Genomic DNA, 23352 nt, shown 5'->3' on the forward strand with positions numbered 1-23352 from the left:
ATCCTTGAGACACATATAAATAACTGCATGTTTCAAGATGCAACGATGATACTCATATAATCAAAGATTAATAAATGTACATGCTCATTATTCATCAACAACAAAACATTTTATTTCATGATACAACCTTGTGACTTTGTTTCTACTTACACTCATTATAATTGCTGGTCGTGAAGTACGTTATTTTGGTTTTGTGACCAGAATTAATCCTAACCTTTTTACATTCTCTCTGCCTAGTTATGAAACTTTTATAACCTTTAGCTTCCATATACATTGTTCGAGTGTCTTTTATAGAGGAATCCAGCCCTGCCATTCATGTGAAAACCAATGTAAGAATATTAGCAAGATACGCTATGGAAGTTTCATTTGACAATGCTATGTGGCTTGCTCAACATACCTTTATCAGTCCAGTTTCACTACCACAAAAAATAATATCATTTGCTGTTAGGAGGCTTGTTATCTTGCTACCTGCTGATAATCTACCTACTTTCTTCTGCATTCCTCTCAACCAGATCTGTTGCAAATAACCTCGTCTAATGATTCCCATCCAAGCAGCAACTATATGGCAAGATTCATATTAAGATTTCATTTTCAATAAATAAACTTGACAATCACCTGAATTATACTTGGGGATGAGCTGCAGTTCAAGTATATGAAGTCTTCCACCACTGACATTGCTAGCACATTTGTTCCCCTTTCCATTGCTATGGAAGCTTGAGGTCGGCAGTGCTTTCTCCATTCCTGAGTTTTTCTCAGATTAAATAAGTTAATTGCATCCATCCTATACTGTTCATATGTTATATAATACATACCTTCATACCAGATCCTTCAACAACAGCGCCTGCACAGTAAATCCACCCTTTATATATCAGAATAGAGTTTATTGGTTTGTTTTGCATTCTCCAGCTTTTTGTAGGTGGTCTGATCTCTGTCTTATTGTCTTCCATTATATCTACCTCCTGAAGAAAATTTCATTTACAGTTTCAGTTGGCCCCTTTTGATGAAAACAAGGCTTGGATAAAAATAATGAAAACAATTCTTATATGCCATATATGATTTCATATGAAGTCCAAACATCAAACTAACCTGTATACTTGAATCTGTGCACCCAAGGTAGATTTTGCCCTGGACCACTGTTAGGCATTTAACATGCTTATTCTTGCATGTAGTCTGGATGCACCTTGATGCATGGCACACCTATAAAACATTGCTCTAACATGATGTCAATTTGCATTTCTCAATCCTGATAAAGTGAAACACATTTTTAAAGACCAATCATTCAAGGGTGAAAAAAACAAAGAGATATTTAAAGAGGACGCCCAACCTTTTGTTGAAATTATATATCATCTTACCTTATCACTATTTACGAATTGATCCAGAAAATGTCTATTTAAATTACGATTATGCCCTTCTATTAGCCCTCCGTCGATCCCAACTAACCATGGTCCCTGGTTAAGTTAACCAGGCATGGCAAATGAATATTCTATCCCTAGAAATAGTCCAACTTCATTCAAGGATGGCCCCTATCTCACCTTGGTCGGTGTGGGCAACACTGGCAACTTTGTCAAAATAGTCCACAATGACATCGAGTATGGTGATAAGATCTTTGCCAAGATGTCTTTTGCAACATCAGTTGTCACTCTAACCGCAAGCTCAAGAACTTCCTCATCGAGATCACAGCTGATATGTTCAAGCTCTATCCTAATGAGCACAGGGAGGGTGAGCTTGTGGATAAGATCCCCAACAAAATCAAGATAAGGGGACCAGGAAGTGGATGGACCAGTAGGCTGCAAAACTCTCAGTCTTCGCCCTCAAGATCGCTATATCTCTCGATTATCACTACCTTAGCAGGTTCAGGGAGGATAGGAAGGTTACCGAAGGGGTTCTTGACTAGGCGGGGATTGGTGGCAAGGCCTCAATAATGTCCTCAATTTGGATGGTTAATTAGCAAGAAGCATCTAATTGATGATGTCCTTCAGGTTATGTATGCCTCCAAGACCTTTAGCTATGCCCAAGTTTGAACTTGCTTTAGACCAAGAGCGAGAAGAAGGGGTGGAACCTCAATCTCGGGGAGTTCATGAGGATTTGGAAGGCTTTGAAGAACTATAGCACTATAGAAAGGTAACATGAGAAAGAAAGGAGAAAAGAAATAAAAGGAACCTTTGGTAAGACGAAATAATTTTGTCTCCTAGTTTAATGGTTGCACAAACACTTAAGAAAATGACTCTCTTAATCTGTTAGAGTCAACCTAACTCAAGGTGCTTTTTTGAGAAAAAGATTGATATTTTCAGGATTGATTTATAATTAGTGCTAAGGAAAAGTTTATACGTAATTTCGATAAAATGTTTGGGTGTGATTTGCAAAATACACAGACAAAACTTCTATTCATGTGGATGTTACCATTAGCTTACCCTGAAGCTTCAATCATGATTGCACTATTTGAACCCTGTAGTTCCAAGTTTATACTTAAATAGCACTTAGAATAGGCTTACTCTTACCTTGAGACCACAGCTCTGCGTAACTATAAGAATTTTGTCACCATAACTGTCTACTTTTTGAACGGGATCCTTCATCTCTATAACTTCAACACATTCTAATTTCCTTTGTACCATTTTCCAAACCTGCAAAATGAAAAAGAGCTTTTTGTTACTAGTCCTTTTTCTTTTTTCAACAACAAACGATCTTTAGGCTTTCTGTTTGATGGGATCAGTTACCCTGACAGTTTTATCAGAGGATCCACTTAAGAGGCTATCCCCTGGTTCAAAAAGTGTAAAGCAGGTTACAGGCCTTTTGTGCTCCTTGACCTCCAATACGAGCATTGCTCTTTGTCGCTTGATGCCCCATACCTGATTTGATTCATCAAATATGTTAGAGCTTCATATTTTGATGGGCATTAGAAGTTGAATTACTTTTGTTGAATGTAATGACAAATGAAATTTCTTGTTTATTATTTTGAAAAAGTAGCAAATGTTGTTGATGTAAAAAATGTCTAGCTGGTATCGTGCTTGATACAATTTGTCATCATTTTGAAATAAAGACTTTGAATTTCTTTTTTCATTGTTTTATGAGGCGGCATTTTAATATTAATAAGATTATATGTCCGCTTCTGGTCAAATCTTTCATCTTGTCTAATGCTACATACGACACAATTCTTCTTCCATCCTTGTGGTATTTGGGAATATGTGATCGCGCAAAGTAACTCTGAACTTGTCAAAAATGGTGGCTACATAACATTCTGTCTCAAATAAATTCTTACCTTGATCGAGCCATCTGAGTATCCAGCACAAAGCTGTCCTTTGTAGAAAATAAGAGCAGTTGCGGCTCCACTTCCAAGATGACCTACTTCCAGAATTTGTGAATGTACACATGACACATGCTGCAATTGCCATATTATTAGATGGTTGATGTGCATTACTGAGTCAATGTCATAAATTCTTATTACAGATTAATAAAAAAAAATTGCTAGTACAATTGTAGTTCCTTATAATGTGAAACAAGACTATTGGTTTCGTGGTACACGTCAAAACATTTTCAACCTAAAAATATATGTTTTAAGAATTTCATGCTAATTGGCAGATTAATCTGTGCTTCAGAGGACAGTAATAAGGGTATGCTGCTAATATTTTTACAATAACTATGAAACATGATAATCATACTTATATATAAGATCTTCGCACAAATATCAGCTAAGAGTTCCATCATCACCCTTTTTGTTACTATGTTGTCACACTGCTAGGTACTTCCCTGCTAGTGTCCTGCACTCCTGCTAGTGTACAGTTATCCTTTCACAAGTTAAGAAGTCGATTATGAATTACTTTTACAATAAGAGTTTTCCAAGGTTTATCTACATTTATAATTTGTGGATAATATTGTCTTTATCAAGAGGGACGCAAATTCTTTGTATTCTGACTATTGTTATTGGCATCCATTGGATAGTTGAAGGCTTGAAACTGATATTAGTAAAAGTAATTTGAAATCTGTAGTTTCAATGCACAAGTACTGTAATGCTTTCAAGTTCTAATAAAACTTGACATTGTAAAAATGGTGAATCAAATCAGAAGTTCTTTGACCTCTTTATTGGATGTAGAACAAGGTAATCTGGGTTGTCTGTTCTTGAATAAGCTAAAATCTTTCTGCTGGATCAGCTAACTCATGAAAACTGAATTGTTCTGAGAGTTGGCTATCCTTGCTCCAACACCATTGATTAATTGTAACCAAACTATCAATTTCAGGAAGTATTTTTTCGTGTTACTTTTTTCCTACTTGTATTAACTGGCAACTGGCCATAGTTCTGTGTCTACTGCTCATAATTTGAGGTAATTATTTTTGCATATCAAATTACAATTTAATTGTAAGATAGAGGTATCTTCAGATCTCACTATGTTATCATCACTTGACCTATGCACTTAGCTTGTGATAGTATAAACACTCTAACTTCTTTTACAATCTCGTGGTTCTGTTGGGGTTGCAAGTATTATGCCGACTATTAGATCATCAAGGTAAGCTGTTATAATTACCTTCATTAATTTAAACAACCTTTATTCTTTAGCAAAGGTATTATGTGTTAAGGCATTTATTTGGCTTTCCTAAACAAAGTACTTACTTATGATAATAGTCACAAGCTTAGTCCCTACTTCAAACCTACAAAGTTTGCTGGGAATTGGCACCCATAGAAGCCCATATGAAAAAATTTTTTAGTTGTCTTTGAAAATACTTTTAGTCCTCCATATCTACATGAAAGCTGAGAAGTATAACCTGTTTCAAGAAGATAGATATGGGGTCCATATGGAAGGATCAGAACCTCTTGGAAACGGTTAACGGTTTTGCTTCACTCGCTTAAAAGACCTAATACATCCTTAATGTTTGTTAGCAGCAAGAGAGGAATTTGAATCAATTTGTTTCACCTAACTTTCTTGCACATATATGAAGTTAAAACTTATAGTGGTGAGGTCACTGTTTCAAATGTAGTTATCAGACCGTTACAACACATCACCTGCGACCTTACTACTGTATAACTGTCATCTTGCAGTGTCTGTATATTAAGTTTGCTTCACCAACATTAGAAACATAATCTCGTCACATATATGTAACACTCGGCAAAAAAGTGAAAATGGCAACCGAACTCACTGGTTTGGTAGGAAGAAAATAATCGGCAACTTTTTGTAATTCCTCAGCCATCCATGTGTAACCTGAGAGACGTCTAAGCGATTCTCGCAGACCTTCTGAGAAGTTCATTAATTTCTGCTTTCCTGCATGTAGAGAAAAATCCAGAAAAAATATGCTTCATCTAAACAAAAGCATGACCATTTGAAACCACCAACGTGGCATGTAAAAATTTCAAAGGAATCAAATTTAGATGCATAACGTTTCAAAGGTATTTTAGTGTATTAAGTTGATCTTATTATTCCTATTAAATGTATACTGGACTATACAAAACCATAGTAGTAATAGTTTTTTTTTTTTCTTTTGGTTGAGGGATTAACTCTTATAGATCCTTATATCTAACACTAGTAAAGTGACCTAAGAGGAAGAACGTTTGAAAACTACATCCTAAATCGGAGGTTCCCGCTGCTTGCTTTTAACTTTAAGAAAATATGCAAATATCACAATAATAATCCTGCACTATTTGTTTTATTAGAACGATTTTTCAGAATCAGAAGCTTTTCCTCAGAACAACTGAGTTAATGAGACTTTGCTGCTACTCTGTGTATGAGTCTAAAACTGTAAGACATTGTCATACCTTTACCGGATGTGTAATCATACACAGAAAGACATGCTAGAATTCGCTCATCAAGCTCTGACCCTGGATGGAGGAAGCGTGCTATTTCATTTAACAAAATCTCACAGGCATAATATCTGATGCTGCTAGGACCCATAACTGCCTTTTCACTTCCAAGCCATGTGATGCATATAAGACAGTCGCGTGAAACACTCTTTATCCTGCTTTGAATTCCCCTTGCCAAAGCATTAAAGACAGAACGCCCAATTCTGATGACACCTCCTGCAGTCTTGGCACTCCATGCATTTGATTCACTATCCTGCATGAATATCATATACTATGTCAGAAAATGGGAATATGTTCATTTTAGTGCATCACCTAATTGAAGCAACACGTTATCTATGTTGATGCTACTTGGACAATATGATGGCTCGTTCTGGTTCCAAATAGGATGGTAAAAGCTGTCTTGACTAGTACCTGTAGACAGGGATCAAACCAGTCAACTTTTCTGATCATATGCCTATGATGTACTGACGTCAACCCTGCCCTTTTTACTAGCCATGCAGCTGTATATGGTTCCCCTGTCCAGGAATAAGTCCCTCCAAGGTTTGAAAGAATAAATGCAGCTAGTGTCTGTGTGCTGCAATCTTCTTCAGATGCAACTGATTCTAATAGGACTTCCATTGCCTCTTCTTTGAATACACTCTTACCACTGGCATGTTCCTGTCAAAGATTTGTCTCAATGATATTAATTCCTGCTTCTGACATTAATTTTCCCCCTATTTCTAAGAAACTCTCTCTCTCTCTCTCTCTCTCGAATCACGTAGACAATTACAGTGCTTTCATTTACAAAAGAAATTGATATAGTTGTATTATGTGGTCAGAATATTAAATTGATGAGAAATCATATATATAGAAAAGTTGGTTATAAACGATGGAAGTGGCATTTCCCACTGGTTCACTATCCGAGACAACATGAAAATGATTGTAAGAATCACAAGTCCATGATCATAATAGACTTTATCATGGCTGAGAACTGTCTGATGAGTTTATAGATAAAAAAATTTCAAAATACTTCATTCTAATCTAAATGGATGAATATCTGCGATGTGAAAAATATTTCTAGAATTTGATATGCAGAAGGCCAATACGTTTAGTATCTATTGCGAAGAAGTCTCAAGTAACCATGACGATTAAATTTCTAGGAAACTGATGCTGGACTTTATACACATGTGACATTCTTCCATTTTCACAAAGACCATAACCTATAATGCGTTCATAGAAATTGCATGTAGACAACATATATATATCTTGAAGCATTTAACTGAATGCTTTGAATTATACCACTGAATAAACTATACCAGCATGTCCAATTGAAGCAGAAGATTTGCTGCCAAAAGTCGATGTTCAGGTTCAGTTTGTTGGATACAGGTCATTAACATGTGCATAATGCTGATACTCCCTTGCTGTCGTATCTGATGGAGCAAATGAATGGCTGATGACCTGGAACATCAGGATACTAGAACTCAGAAGCTTTGTTAAAGTCAATGTCAATTAACTATAGATAAGAGTATGCTGTTTCATTTTTGTATTTTAAACCCAAATGGATAATTTTTACTGGGTTTAAGTCCTACAGCTCATTATTTGTCAAAGATATATGAGGAAAAAAAAACCAGTCTCCAGATAAAAGAGAAAGAAACCATAATGGTCTAAAGCCAGCTGCATATTGCTAGTGAATCTAATAGCCGCACAACTTGTTTATGTCTTGCATTGGAATTTGGAACATTTAAGTTTCTGTATGTAGTTATTAATTTTTGTTGTCATTGAGACAGGCAGGGAAACAATTACAATTTATGTGGAAGTGTCAAATTTTTTTAAAAATATTTTTGGCTTCCATGCCTGCTTTTCTTTCATGTAAACATTGGATGGTTTTGGATTTATGATTCATCCATTAAGTCCTGACATATATTGTTGACTTCTTTCTTTCTAATAGTTTAAGCTTTTGGGGTCTAGTGACAAGCTAGCACAGTGTTAGAGCCCAAAGCCATGGGTTCAAATCCACATTCAGGCCAAATTAATTTTTTTATTATACAATTGTTTGTTATCTTGAATCTTTTCTTCTCTTGACTCATTCTCGTTTGAGTCATTCTTCATTTGTTCCTATCTTGAGTCATTCTTGACTCATTCATGCCTTTGTTTACGTGGTCCGGGCCACGCATACCGTTATCTCGAATCTTTTCTTCTCTTGACTCATTCTCAGTCAAGTCATTCTTGATTTGTTCTATCTTGAGTCATTCTCGACTCATTTGTGCCTTCATTTACGTGGTCCAGGCCACAAATGAGAGGGAAGGGGGATGTTAAGGCCTAATGTACATTGTTGAGCTCCCTCCCTAACAGCTTAAGCTTTTGAGGTCTAGCAGTTAGTTAACATATTTATAAAGTGATGCAAATGGGCCAACTGATGGACCGAATTTCACACAATTTGCAGGTTATGGGGCTGGCCACCGAAAGTTTTGGACATCCATAGCCCAAGATCATCCTATTTGCATATCTACCTTTATATGTGAAGGTTTGCCAAGTTATATCTATGCTGTTAGCTTGCATTAAATATTTGATGTACAAAAATTACAATGTTGTAACTGTGTTGCCATGTTTAGTGCTGTTATTCTGTAAGTTATCTGAGACAGCAATTTCTGCTTATGGTTGATGATTTGGTATACCGAAAAATACACAAGCCTTAAGAAGTTGAACTGGAGGTGAAATAGTCCAAATCCAAGCCCAAATCATAGAGATAACATATCCCATCTATGAAATACAAGATCATGGAGACACATATGAAATGAGATTAGCTATTTAAATAAGCAATTCAAAGCATATAAAAATACCGTGGCATGCGAAGAATCTCATGAAAATATTCAAGTGCAGCAAACTTTGCACGCCTCTCATTACTTCTCAGAAGATAGAGAAATGGATCCACAGGAGTAACTTGTGATAAAAACTTTTTGCAGTTACCATTCAGACGCATGCACCTAACAAGAATCGCTGCCAAAGCTACACCTTCTTCTAAATTCTTGTTCATTGCAACATTTACAAGCTTTGAGAGAATCTGAGGAGAGCTAATAGCTGCCAAGTGCATGTTATTTGTTACATAGTCAAATGCAGTTACTAATACTTCAATCAAGGATATTGATGCTGATGTTGGTGTTAAAGGAAGTGACAAAGACCCCTTCTTCTGGCCATTGGAGTTGCAAGCAACCTCCACTAGTGCTGGTAGAATCTCTAGACCTTTTATCTCCGTAGGTGATGGATTTAGCAAATAGATAAGAATAGCAGCCTCTTGCACATTTCTCTTCAATGCACTGGCCAATATATTCAGATGTAAATCCTTTTTCTTAATGTCTTCTATAACTGCTTTGCCTTCTGAAATTAGAAGTAACAGCATAGATACTGATGCCCTAATGGGTTTTTCCTTTTCAGAAGTTGAAATAATGTGCAGTAATTGGTCAAGGATTTCTTGCTTTACTGAGCTATATCTAACCTCTTTCTTAGTGTTGAGCAATTCCCATATAGTTGCAACTTCCACATCAGCATCTTCACATTTTCCTTGACCTTCTGAGAAACATAGAATTGAAACTGGTTTTTCAGATCTTCCCAACAGTTCAGAGTGATTATCTTTTCCATAATTTGAGCTCTCATCACTCCAGTCTTTCTCACTGTTTGAAAAGTTTATTTTTCTCCTTGCAAAACTTCCTCGAGGAACAAATTCAGATATGCTATGTTTCTTTCTAAATTTAGATGAGAAATTGCTAAAGCATCTTAAATCATGTGTTGGTGATCTTCCTGTAGGTGTCCCATCTTCTACAGAACAGTTGGAAAAGGGATACGTCTCCACATCTCTCAGATCCAAGATTGAAAATCTTAAATTGTTGGGCGAACTATGTGATCTGCTAGATAACAGACAACCTGCAATTGCTTCGCAGACTTCCACATGCATTGAATAGCTTGGACAATCAGGAGGAGGTGTCTCTAGGCACTCAGGAGGTGAGCAATTGGGCAGGTAGTTCCTGTAATGATCAGCTGGCTGAATGTAAGAACACAATACAAATTACATAATAATTTTTTAATAAGAAACTGGTTACAGCAAGGTTCGTCATACCGGTCGGTACCATACCATACTAAGTGTACCATACTGGTACCGAACCAGTATGCAGCCTCGTATAGTACTGACACTTAGTGTGCCTCACCGTCTCGTATATTACCACCTACTGATACTATCATAGGATGGTAGGGTCCAGCACCGAGATGGCGAAGCTTGGGTTACAGTAATAGCTGATGACAGATGCCATATAATATGTTATGGACATACCTCTCACCAGAATTAGATGCTGAATGATCGGCATACATTGTCAGGATCTTTTCTGGAATCTCTTTACCCTGCATTCTCATCTGATTCATGGGAATAGTGATCATTAGCAAATGACAGGTCCAGCAATTATACTAGTTTTTTTCCAATTTCTGTTATTTTTAGGATAAGTCCCTTTATTGAAGGTATGATGATATAGTAAGCTTGGTTTTCTTATTGTAATTTTAGTCAATGTAGGTTTATCATTGGATCTTAGAATCCAATCTTTTATAATACACTGTTTCATTGACTCTACTTGCTGAATTAACCATATTCTTGTTGAGAAATAGACATTGAATGGCAGGCGTTGTCACACGTAGTTTTGAGTTTGGTTATATGGATCGAATTGTATTATCCATCAAAAAATTTGAGAACCTTACATGACCACGTCTCAACCTGCCAATTCTGAATTGGTTCATTGGTCCTCAACGAGGCACTTTCCACAAAGGAATGGCTGCTTTGAATGCTAGAAGGCCAGTTGGCAGGACAAATTTTATCTTATCAGCCATATGGTTTAAGATCAAGCAACCCAGGAGACTGACAAAGCTACCTTATTAGCCAGGCAGTCTAGGTTTGCGCATCAAGTTATCTTATTATCTTTTAATAGAGTAAACCACAGAGTTCAAAGATAAAATTATGCAAATTGCATTACAATGTCCATGAATGTGTATGTGGATGTCTGTGCGTGTTACCTCTGAATCACTTGCTGCTGCAGATTCAACGTGGGAATAAAAGGAAACTGGTGAATCTGACTGGGACTCTTCCAGCATATCTTGGAGGCATCTGATGTCAAAGCTCTCATCGATTTCTTCGTGAAAATCCTCATCCAAATTTGTCAGAATGGAGTTCTCGTTTTTGGGTTTAGTAAAACCTTCATATTCCTCTGAATTGGCAGTAGAGGCTTTAATTTTCTCTATTTCTTTATTTTCTTTAGTACTATGCGGACACACCATCTGAGCCTGCACAGCAAACATAAAAAGAAGTGCCGATAAGATTGTCTTAGCAATTTTGCAGGCATCAACTGCACAGTTAAACAAATTTTTAGCTGGTTATTTTTACATGGTTGCTAAATTGAAGAAAAAGGAAGAGAATATAGTCTTCTTCGCTCCTTTCCATGAACTGGACATGTCAAATAAAATTATTTTCTGGCACAACCTGCATGTGAAATCATTTGTTATGCAGACATGCAACCAACCAACTTCTCCAACTAATAGTTGTATCTAGAACAGTGAAAATGAAGGATAAGTTAGTGTAGCCACCTCTGTAGAGGAGGTTATAGAACCTTAAACAGGGTATATAGCAGCCTCTTTTATACTGCCAAAGGAATTTTAACAGTATAGTATGACTTTTCAGTTGGGGGAGAGTGAAGTATCTGGTCTTGTCACTGTCAGACTGTCATATACCCAGTTTAAGGTTAGTCTTGCCTCCTCCATGAGGAAGACATTTCCCATTCTGAACAATTCTCTTTTGGAAACTAGCACTGAATGCTTCCTCTGGTCATTTCGTACCAGAAAATAGTGAATGAAGAACTTCTGGAGGGGATCTTCTTCTGTTAGTATGTAGTGATAACTATAACATAAACTTCTGACTTCATGATCAAAATAGGCATGTCAGGTAATATCTAGGATCATAAGATTGATATTCCTGAAGGCAAGTAAGGAACATGGATGGCGAATTTTTCTTATCATTCTTGTATTACCTTCTTCCCTTAATAAAATTTGGGCTGGGTATCCCTTCCCATTTGCTCATAAAAGAAAAAAGAAACACAAAATAGAACTCCTTGTCACTATGATAACTTTAAATCATTGTTCAGAAGTTAGCAATCTATTTGTTAATTTTAATGTGATCTGAATACTACATTATTTAGAACTTACCACCTGAAAATTTGGCCAGGTAGGCACTTGTCCCAGGGAGTTCAGACATCGGGTGCTCGCAAAACTTCTGTACCTGTTTCAACAACAATGATCGAGGATAAGAACCTGCACGAGTGGTAAGCTTCTCCAAAATAATCTCATTCCACCATTTTCAGTTCCTAACTGTTCTGCTTGCAAGATGTAGTTATCTGAAGCAAATAAAAAAGCAGAATTTTAGAAAATTATACATTGTGAATGTTGGATTTCATGCTTTCGGTCTTCAGTTCATGATTGTAAATTTTTTCGAGGTGCTTACAAGAAGCATTGAATCTAGCATCTTCTGCACTACAAAGCACCAACGCCAGGCAAACCATGTAACTATAGTTATATGATGAATCGACTGCAGAATTTACTCATAAGGTACATACAATACATGTGCCTGCTTGGTGTCGGTATTGTAGGAGTATCTTAAGTTGTGGGGTTTGCTGCCATGGTAATTTCAATGCAGCTGCTGAGTGGTGGCTTTAACAATTTGGCAGCATTGGAATAAGTTATCTTTCCAACAACCTTTTCCTCAACAAACTTTAAGCGGACAGGTGGGTATGATCATGCCCATGGTGGCTGTTGCTGTCATCTTTTTGCAGCCATGGCGCATGTTACGTCGATAGAACTATAGAGTTTCCATTGTAAATCCATAACCATTAGAAGGACATTTGTGAGAGTTTTATCTTTCATTCAAGCCCAAGCTCATACTGAAAAGCAGACTACAGCTTTTTCAGGTTATGGAAATGTTATAGTAGTAAGTTGGATTACTCACTGCAGATTCTGCAGTTCCCTGCTACAGTTTTCGGCCTTAATCCATGGAGGAGTCTCCCCATAGGAAACGACCCGATAGTACATCAACCAGTCCTTGTACCTCCTCCCCTGCTGCTTCGCCGCCTCATCGATGGCTTCCTCGGTGTCTCCAATTGTCAGCAGAGAGCCAAAAAGAGCTCGCCACAGCCCCGGCGCGAGCTCCGTTCTGACCAGCCGAGGGAAGACCAGCACTGACTGGAGGAAGTGCATGGTCATCTGCCACTCGTCGCCCCGGAGCTTCCGAACCAGGGAGAGGTGGAAGTAGGAGCAGCAGACGATGCATCGGTTCTCGATCCCGGCCACGCTCCCATCCTCCTCCATCAGCGCCGGTACCTGGAGCATCTTCTCGGAATTCGCGAGCCGAGAATTACGTTCTTGTTGGCAGTTGGATCGGATTGCAAGCTCGATGTTCTCGATTCCCCAGTAGAGGTTCGAAAGGACCGAGTGCTCGGAGAATTCGAAGCGATCATGGTTGGACATGGTAAGGTTTGAGCTGCATTTGAGCTTGAGAGACTTCCTAGCGGCAGGGTCCGAGAGGAACCGATGAATGTGGCGATTAACCAAGGACACGAGGGACCAGATGGAAGCGAAGTCCAGTCTATCGTCAGGATGCGAATTGGAGGTGGAAGAGAGTGAAGAATTGGAGGCAGGAGCCATGGAGTAGGAGAATTGGGAGAGGGGAAGAACTTGGGAGAGAGATACGAGAAAGAGAGAGAGAGAGAGGTGTTGTTTGTATTGGAAGAAGGGAATGGAACGTGGGATGGAACATTCGCTCGTGACTGCCTGCAGACAAAATCCAAAAACTGATGCGGCCCGGCGAAGGCAACTTGACGATAACGTGACGGTTCTTTGGCTTCCATCTTCCCTCCAAAAAGGAAAGAGATGACTTGTCATATTTGTTTCTTTTTTTCTTTTTTTCTTTTTTTTTTGTTTACTTCCCTTCCGCAGAAGATTAGGATGGTAGGACGCAGATGCCCCTGTGATTTATTTTTTTCTTCTAATCCTGTGATTATCTGCTCTTCAGCTCTCACCTCTCTTAATTATTTCTTAATTTTAGTTTTCCTTCAGTTAGTCGCAAATATTATCTAAACATTGCTGCTTTTGTTCTTGATCATTCATGTTTTGCATGGAAGATAGCTATATCAACTTTTATGTGATTGATAATTAATTATTTTTGCATCTGTAAGTTGGAATATTTCTGGCTTGCTAAGCTATAGGCAAATATCAACCGGAGTTCCATACGTGGATGAAAGTTATTGTTTAGAGATTTTATGAAATAATCTTCCTCGATGCAAAACACGTTATCAATCAAAGTCCTCATCCTCCTATGACGGGAGGAAATTAAAGTTACATCTTATGTGTTAATTTGAAAGCTGGTAAGTTCGTTGTCATATTTAATAGATAAACATGCAAAAAAAAAAATGATCATGGTCATGCAATAATATGCTATAGCAATGTAAGATCTTACTTTTAAATTAAAATTTTCCTCTAAACTTTTTCAGTTTACAGGGATGTTTTGGGAAGTGAAAGTGTGACAATAGTATCCTTTTCCTCAAAAAAAAAAAAAGTGTGGCAACAGTACAAATGGTGGCTATGGGCGTGACATCAGGACCATGTTTCTGTTGTCTCTCTTGGACCGATATGATCAAAGTCATCCAATAATGATGCTACGGCAGTCTAAGAACAGCAGTCCAAGATTTTGCTTTAAATTTGAAATTTTTTATCGAAGATTTTTACAGTTTAGAGGATTGTTTACGAAGTAAAAATATTCGACAATAGTACAAATAGTGGGTATGGACGTAACACCTGGAGCATGATTCTGTAGTCTCTCTTGGACTGTGATAAGAAATTTAATAGACTAGAAATTGCTGACTAATCTGAACAAGAAGTCACTGTTCTGGACGCTCAAATTTGCTTGGCACCAATCTCATTGTCTTCTTTCACATGTCTGTACTCCCCACTTTTTGCATCAGTTACTCTTTAATTCTCTGAGACCATGCAATTCTCATGTATTATTTCTCTAAGCTTGTAGTTTAGGGAATGGGATCTTCAACTTATCTAGCAGAAAAGTTGGTAAAAATGAGATGTTGTTATAAGAGTTGAATCTTTTTTTTTAAATTACCAATCCACTAGTTAAAGATGTTCGCAGATTCAGTGTTTAAACTCTAGTTGCTTCTCAGTCCTCACACATTGCAAGCATGTAATTTTATGGTGTAAACACAGATAGCTACGTACTATATTGTCATCATGAAATTGATGTATGCACAGCGAAAGCTACCATATTCCCCGGAGCAATAACGAGAGCCAGAGAGAAAGGGAGAGAGGCGAATTAGATGGACGGTATATGATCCCAGAGAGTTGCATATACTTGTACACACCACTCAAATTAGTATACCAATAAAAGAAGGAAAGTGTTCAGATGCATGCCTGATACTTTTAGCGTTAATAAGGTTAGAGAGAGAAGGGGCTGAGGAAGAGAAATCATTGTGGAGGCTTCTTTTTGCTTCTCTTCTAAGACATGATTATGTGAAAAAAAAAAAAGCTACACGAAATTAAGTCCTGTTAAAAAAGGAAATCTGATTGCAAAATCCCCTATTTTGAAAATAGAGAGGAGATAAATGCCTACAAATTTCAAACATATCTTGCCCTTTGTTTATAAACCAACATTAATAACTCCAAACGCATGTTCATTACCAAAAAAAAAAAAAAAGAAAAAGAAATGAAAAAACCTCGACAACTCTGGAAGTGATACTAATTGACTCAAGTTGCATCAGGAGTAGCTTTGAATATACATTAACATCAAATCCCATTCTTTATCATAGCCATGCCGAACTTACAAGCTGCATAAGATGGGTATTGGCACTACACTATAAAATCAAATCTTAGTTTAAAGCTTAGGAGTCTAACAAATTCTATGAAGAATCCACTAATAAAGCCTTCATGATGATTCTTTCTTAGTAACTTACAGACCTAGAGTGTTTCCCTACCTTAGCCTTTTCTTCTGTCAAAAAGTGGTTCACAACCTGTCCATTTGGTCCCTGTCTAAAAGGATTCTGGAATGGCCGCAATCTTTTTATTATTGACTTTTGTCATGTTATAACACTAGGTGGCTCACAACAACCTGTACATAGGGTGTGATGATAAGGATATGTCGAACCCCATTATCTAACTTCTTTGACACAGTAAAACCTCACATTGTGCATCAATGACAGCCCACTCCCTTCCCTGTTGCCATAACATTTCAACCTATAAGAATCCAGTTGTGCTCAGAAAAATCAATATTCCTTTTGGCTATCATTTAGAACATTATTGGCTAAAGTGATGGCAACTGTTATGAATACAGTTTGGAATGGAAACTGATCTGTATCTCTTTCATCAGACATCTAATTAGATGCTCTATGGGATCAGTCAGCATTGTTGACCTCCACTGTTCTATGTGGAAGAAGTCACATGCGTAATGACAACTTGTAAACTCCATAAATTTATAAGACAAGACTCATGCAATTTTTTTTTTTTTTTTTGATGAAGAGGGAGGCAAAGCCACCGGCCCTTTTTAGAAAAGAAAAGTTTACATAAATTATTAATAAAAGATTTGCAAAAATAAATAAATAAAAGAGCAATAAATTTTTTTTATAAAAGATACTAGTATGTAAATAGACCTGTCAAACTATTCAACAAGCGGATCAATCTCCTAAGTAATTTGAAGGATCTCTGTATTTTCGATGTGCAACTATATAAGCTCTAATTTTACTCCTAAGGTATTTCAGATATCAGGCAAGCCAAAAACTAATTTTCCACAGCCACAGCTACCATATTTGGGGATAACATCATAAAAAAAAGAGTTGCATGAAGACAACGATTTGAAAGCACCAATATGGAATCAAGAAAGTCTCCTTTTCACCAGGGTCCCTTAAGCTGCACTTAAATCCTTATAATCTAGATTAAGGTAGTATGAGCTCAAATCTTTTTCGACAAAAAAAGATTAGAACTTACATCCGAATCCGTGAGCCAACATATATTGCCAGGGAAATTCATCCCACCACCATAGAATGATTGCTCCATGGTCCTGCCAAAAATTTACTCCCAACTTTTTCTTCTTCCAAATTCTCTGGCGATAGGCTGGCGTCAGAGCTGTAAGTATTATTGTCAACCGACTAGGGTATAGGACAGAACCCAATCCAATGCATCTCTCAGAAACGAGAGCCGCCCTCTGACGAGGCCAGGAAAGTTTCATGGTCCAGAGCAAAATTCGTTCATAGAATGGTTAAAGAAAATAACTCCATGATAGCCTCAGAGAACAGCTCCCCCAGGTTTTGGCCAAATCCAAAATTATGGAAAATTTTGACCTCAAGCACGGCAGCTGACCCACTTCATTAGCAAGAAGAGTATACCTTGCGAGACCACAATTTCAACGTTTCCCATCAGAATGCTCAGTATTTAGATACTGTCTTTGATTTTTTATATTACTGCTTTATTTTTAAAGAGGAAGAAGATTTTGAGATATATATATATATATAAAGTATTTCTTTACCTACAACCATGCAGTCGATTCATTTGATTGTGTTAATTTGCTTTAAATTAATTAGAGCAAGCAAGATTGCTATAGTATTTTACTTCAAACAGCTTGGCATTTGGTATCTTCTGCATTTTTCATGGGACCATCTATGACTTGTCAAGCAAATTATGATTTCTCTGTAAACAACGAAAAACAAACAAATATAATGATGCCTCATATTCCAGATAAATTCTTAAAGCAATTTCATAGGGATTTGTATCAATAAAATATTTGATGATTTTCTTCTACCTCTCACTTGAAACCTGCCCTAGTTCAATTTTTAATTTCCATTGTCTTGCTACCACATGCAAGAATTTGTCAGGTCGCCTTGTGCAACACATCCATCACCAGGGCCCTCAGATATGTCATATTATGTGAAAACTGCACTCGGTGCGTGCAGCTGAGGTGCAAATGAAAGAAAAGGTTAGATTATAGGCAGATCCCATGTGACATGGATAAAATCCAGTGCTGCACTAAGGAGCAACTTGCAGAGCCGTTAATTGTGGGGCACATGCAGCATATTATGATGGGTTGCCTATTCTCATTTGCATAATTAAATGCAGCAACCATATCAGATAAGCTAACTTCCTTATACTCTTCAAGTTACTTTTCATTATTAAGAATGAACACACAATAGAAAATAACCATGAGAACCAACTAGCTTCCCGAAGAACATCTTAGGAAAATAGAGAAACTATCTCAAGATTCTTCTCCCCTAAACTTCTACAACTTACAATGAAATATTAGTCCACACAGGAAGCTAGACCTCCTTCTATCCTCGTGAGTCCTGCTAGAAGAACAGTGAGATAATTGTAATGTTCAAGTACAAGGAAAAAGGTTCCTGATGTTTGACCTATTCAATAAATCAAACTTATCTGATGTTTAACCAGCGATATTGATGGCTGATTACCTTTGACATTGTAATGAGCTCAATTTTGCTCATGTCGACTTAGACGGAATCTCTTCAGAAGGAATCTCTAGCATTGCTCCAGCATGTTCTTTACCAGGCTTCACAACTGCAATAGAAAATGTACACCGATTACCAAAACCAGAAATAATTTATAGCTGCAGATATCAGGCTACAGAAAACACTGTTACATATAGTTTCAATCAACGATGCATTAAAGTATGCATGGGACACGAAGAGAGACAGCGGATAGGTCGAAATGAATGCAAAGTTTAAAATGTTTTTCCTTTTACTGAATATTACATTTCTCTGAAGAATTTCAACACATTGCCATGGCCTGAAGCATGGCATGATGTCTTGGATGACACATCTCAATGTTCAGATAACTGGTATTATACATGGATATGCTCCATCCATACATGGATATAAGTTTTAGTTTTCAAATAGCGGACCATTTCAAACAAAGATGGACATTTACATCATCCACTTCAACAACCAGAATCAAGTATGGTATATGTATCTATACACAGAGGTCCTTGTTGCAACTTGTTTTCCTTGACTAGATAAAGGAGGAACCAGGATACATTAATGGCTTAACAGGAGTCAATGTTGTAATGGCAGTCATCAAGGATTCATTTCATCTCACATAAATAATTCTAAGAAAGAAAGAGATCAACGAGATCATACACCAGTGGCAATGCACGCATGGTTGATTATGCATATTTATAACACATCCTAATTTTTGAGGCCAAATATAGTATAAAATCCTTCTTTGGCATTCTTCATTTTTTTCCTTTTTAACTTAAAAAGGATGTTGTTTCTCTTAGTCTAAGCCTAACAGACAATGCTAGAGTTAATTCAAGTTGAGTCTCTTCACCTTTTTTTTTTGAGATTATTTTTAACCAAAAAAATCCCATAATATAAAAGTAAAAATTTACAAATGTTAATAGATTAATCTCCTTGTATTCATGCACAACTAAAAGATTATGCATGTGAACAAACAACCCCTGAATCTGTTGTTCTTTATGGCGCACAGTATCTTTAAGCTTAATTATTATAAGATGACTACTTTTTAATTGCATCATCAAAATTGTGATAAAGAATATAAATAAGAAATGAAAGAGTGTGTTCCTGAACTCAATAACATGAGCTTGCTGGTAACTGCATATTAAGTTCTTGCATAATGATCCAATATCGCAGGAAATATATGTGACTGACTTATCATGCTTTTTAACTATATGATATTACAAATTATATTTTTATACCCAAAACATCTGCAGGAATATAAACCAAGATTTTCTTGAGCTACAATGAAAATCATGTAACTGTTTGCATCACAGTAAAAATTGCTTCTAGAGTAGCTATGGATACAATTAGTAATGTTGACATCCTTTGATTCAAGAATATTGCACGCTTATTGAACTGTGTAGGGAGTAATAACATGGTTGTACAGCCAGGAAAAAGTGATCATTAAACTTCATGAAGAATGTGGCAGGGTATTGGTTGCCATAAAGGAGGACACAAGTGGGAGCAACACCAGTCTTGATAAGGTGAAAGCGTTAGAAAAATGGGGCAAACATGGAAGAAAGCAGGTGACAGAAAAAGGACAAGCCTGGAATGAGTTAATGAACTTCCCAAGATAGTCTATGAGAACTGAGTTTCACAAGGATAATGATGTGATGTAATCAACCTTTTCATGAGAAAAAGATGGTTGTTTTATGGGACAGATAAGGATGAAGCTTTCCTCTAGACATTTAATGCTTGACTCCCTCTACTCTCCAACTATCATGCTCCCAATTGCAACATTTGCAATTTGGCTCTTCTTGCGGTTTACATGGCTACTTGTGATGATTATGCAAAATAAAGCAAGTTTATACAGTATCTTACATGTGATAAAATAATGTTAACAAGGATACAGTGGCCCTTCAATACAATGGAAGAGGTTTAAGAATATCAAAAGGTTGAAAGACACTGCTAAAGGAAATGACAAAAGGATTCCATAGATCCTTTATTACAATGGAGGAGATTTAAAACATCAAAAGATCCCTTCATTACAATGGAAGAGATTTAAAACATCAAAAGATTGAAAACCACTACAGAAGGACATGATGAACTATATGGGAAGGGCAATTAAAAGCTCATCCAAAATCAAATTCTAGAAAGCATCGACATACTCCATACTTCAAAATAATGGTAGATGCTATACTTAATTTAGTGTAAAGATTCGATATGCCGCTGTTCGCTCACAAGATCAATGATACCTACTTGACAATTGGAATGAGCACTTATAATGAGAGAATTTGAGCCCATATGTGATGGGTGGATTGTTCTGACTATGAGAATTATCTTTAACTTCCTAAATAAATTGCAGCATGGCATGATTATTATCTTTTAAATACGTCGATACGTGTGACACATGCTGAACGAATATAATTATGAAGGAGAATAGAAAGCCCAAAGGGTAGGAAGATGACGGAACTAGCAAAACCACTCACAACGGGTTCTCTTAGTTGGTCATTGAAATAGTATCATGCAAAAAGATGATCAAAAGGATGGACATGAAAGCTGTTAAATTATCTGAGAAGATTTTTCCTTCTTAAGAAATAATCATGGATGGATGTTAAGTCCGATAAGGAGCATCATGAAAACTTTCATGATCCATAAGGTATGTATGTGTTACATCACAAACAACACTACCATCCAAAGCCTCAGTTAACACAAGGTCAGATTGAAAAGAAGACTAATGGTTAATTGTGTGCTTTCAGATCTTATACAATGCCAAAATCAACTTAGGAGTCACTCATTAAGCAAAAGCACATAACAAGGACAAGATGAAAAATTTCCTCAAAGATTTTAAGTGAGAACTTTAACATGTTCTGTTTTCTATATCTTATCTAAAATCAGGTTTAAAGAAAATCAAAAGATAGTCATATATTGAGAGTTTATAGTGTAAGTTTCACTAGACGCAAACTGCAGAGGTACTAAAGACTAGTAATGTCAAAAGCATTAAAATAAATGCATAGAAATTACAAAATGGAAACTGATCGGTCAAGACAGCAACCAATGATCCAGTGACATCATTTGCTTAAAAGAGTGAGGATCACCTTAAATAAAATCTAAGGAATATACGTCTTTGCCGATTGGCTTTCTCCACAAGTTACCATCTAGAGTATGGCATCATCGCTAGTTAGGGCTTGCTAACGCACAAACAATAAAAAGAGACAAAATTGTCCTTCAAGTTCAAAAAATTCCAGATCAAATTCTTTTTTTAAAAAAAATGAAGTATCATAAAATCAAGACTACTTTAGACACCTCTGTTCTTGAAAAGAGGACCATCACATAATTCATACTATCCCATGACTCAACCCATGAGACTAACTAAACAGACATATGAAAACAGACGATGAGATCTCCTCCTATTGTCACACCTCTTGTTTTTCATAATTTATCGAACTACACCATCAATGGACTCCTTTCCCTTTATCTTCAGTTCGATGTCTCTACACATCTTTGACCTTTTCTCTTCCTCATATAATGACTAACAAACAAATTTAAGCAAAGTATAATTATTCACTACTATGGCAAATAACAATCATAATTTTGTCAATCCTATAACTGGAGACATGGATGAAGGATCGAAACACCATCTCGAGAATCATTTCATCCCAAAATGTTCAGCTATAAGATTGAAAGCCCTTGCATCTTAAGGATCTTATTCACTTTTGCCAGCTGACAATTCCATGAAGCTCCAAAAACCTAAGCCTTGGGCTACTTTACCTCTTGAATAGTTTAATTCATCACAATTTCAGCAAACCATGAGAAGACAAATAATTGACTATCATATCCAGTATTAATACTAAAATTCCGTGGCATCATGTTCTTAAAACGTATACATGTATGGATAATTGATAAATAGTATGACCGTTGTCAAGCAAGTCGAACATTTCAATCGGCCACCAGGAAAATAAAATTTGAGAATTCTCTCCTAGACACATTTTCTCTTCAGCTTGAAATCCATCCAGGTCTAAAAATACAAATTTTTTTCTAATCAAAATGTCCAATTCGAACAAGACGGAAGAATTAATTGCAAACATTCAAACAAAGATAGCTGAAATCATAGGTAACAAATGCAAAGCAAGAGCAAGAAACAAGAACAAGAAATCTCGAAATTTTACCGAAACTGCCGGTAGTGGAGCTGCGCTTGGCTTGGACGATCATGTGGGTGATGAAGTGGGAGGCCTCACGGGCCTCGTCGAGGAGGCGCCCGACCTCAGCCTCCGCCGTCACGCCGCGGTTCTCCTCGAACTTCCGCCGAATCTCCACCGCGGACTCCGACAGCATCAGCGTGTCGCCGGCGAACGTCTTCCGCGTCGCCCGCAGCAGCGCCCTGTACGCCCCCAGCGCCTCCGCTCCTCCCATCTCCCTCTCGCTCGCTCGCCCGGCCGCCCGCCCACCGGCCCTCAATGGGCTTATATGCCCCGACAGACTCCGAGAATGTGTTTAGGAAAGCCGCCGTAGATTGGTGGACGATTGGGGCTGCTTTGAGAGCTTTGTGATATTTTATTTTTTAATTTTATTAAATATATCCGTACATATGTTAGATAAATCATCCAATCTAGTAACAAAAAAAAAAAAAAAACTAGAGAATGAATGCGTCGAGTGATGATCACTACACGCAGATCAGACCCAACCCATTTAGCAATTATTAAAAAAAATATATATATACAAATTCCATTATATCCATTTCTACCTATTCTAATGCTTAACACAAAGCTCCTAAATATGGCAAGCTATACAACCTGATTTGGTGCTGATATTCAGTATGGATGACACGTACCAATACTCGTACATCAAAAATTTTTAAGTCTCATCCTACATGCTTGTATGGCATTAGTATAGAATTCGGTACCAAGACGACAAATCTTGCTCTAAATATAAAAATCGATCAGCTTGTTATTACTATAACCCCATCAGACAGATGAACAAGATTATATTATACAATATTAAAGTACCCATGGAGATCATTTACATAGCACCTGACAAACCTTGTGTAGTCCGACA

At 37.1% G+C, this 23352-nt stretch overlaps 2 protein-coding genes across 5 annotated transcripts; both read right to left on the reverse strand.

Annotated features, from left to right (window-relative positions):
- Window positions 1-16: 16 nt before the first annotated feature.
- Window positions 17-13694, reverse strand: LOC103707236 (putative E3 ubiquitin-protein ligase LIN-1). Of its 3 annotated transcripts, none has more exons than XR_604115.4 (17): window positions 12792-13694; window positions 11996-12068; window positions 10814-11080; window positions 10086-10165; window positions 8605-9783; window positions 7081-7222; window positions 6197-6442; window positions 5741-6038; window positions 5128-5249; window positions 3257-3376; window positions 2715-2846; window positions 2499-2621; window positions 1087-1197; window positions 821-959; window positions 616-741; window positions 398-514; window positions 17-306 (listed from the first exon to the last, which is right to left on the reverse strand). XR_604115.4 is itself a non-coding variant. In XM_008791639.4 (17 exons), the coding sequence occupies exons 1-17, from the start codon at window positions 13484-13486 to the stop codon at window positions 289-291; spliced, it is 3996 nt and encodes a 1331-aa protein (XP_008789861.4). In that variant the 5' UTR covers window positions 13487-13681; the 3' UTR covers window positions 17-288. The 3 variants fall into 3 exon arrangements, 2 of the variants coding, with proteins under 2 accessions (XP_008789861.4, XP_038988683.1); XM_008791639.4 differs by having other exon boundaries at window positions 813-959; window positions 12792-13681; XM_039132755.1 differs by lacking the exon at window positions 12792-13694 and adding an exon at window positions 11181-11276 and having other exon boundaries at window positions 813-959; window positions 11996-12059.
- A 4238-nt stretch (window positions 13695-17932) lies between these two features.
- LOC103707237 (mitochondrial zinc maintenance protein 1, mitochondrial-like) lies at window positions 17933-22822 on the reverse strand. Of its 2 annotated transcripts, none has more exons than XM_008791640.3 (3): window positions 22467-22822; window positions 18295-18400; window positions 17933-18171 (listed from the first exon to the last, which is right to left on the reverse strand). In XM_008791640.3, exons 1-2 carry the CDS (start codon window positions 22708-22710, stop codon window positions 18324-18326), a joined length of 321 nt encoding a protein of 106 aa, XP_008789862.1. In that variant the 5' UTR covers window positions 22711-22822; the 3' UTR covers window positions 17933-18171; window positions 18295-18323. The 2 variants fall into 2 exon arrangements, with proteins under 2 accessions (XP_008789862.1, XP_008789863.1); XM_008791641.3 differs by having other exon boundaries at window positions 17956-18174.
- Window positions 22823-23352: the final 530 nt, after the last annotated feature.

This window comes from Phoenix dactylifera, chromosome 13, assembly GCF_009389715.1.
Source record: "Phoenix dactylifera cultivar Barhee BC4 chromosome 13, palm_55x_up_171113_PBpolish2nd_filt_p, whole genome shotgun sequence".
In the NCBI taxonomy this organism is placed as follows: domain Eukaryota; kingdom Viridiplantae; phylum Streptophyta; class Magnoliopsida; order Arecales; family Arecaceae; genus Phoenix; species Phoenix dactylifera.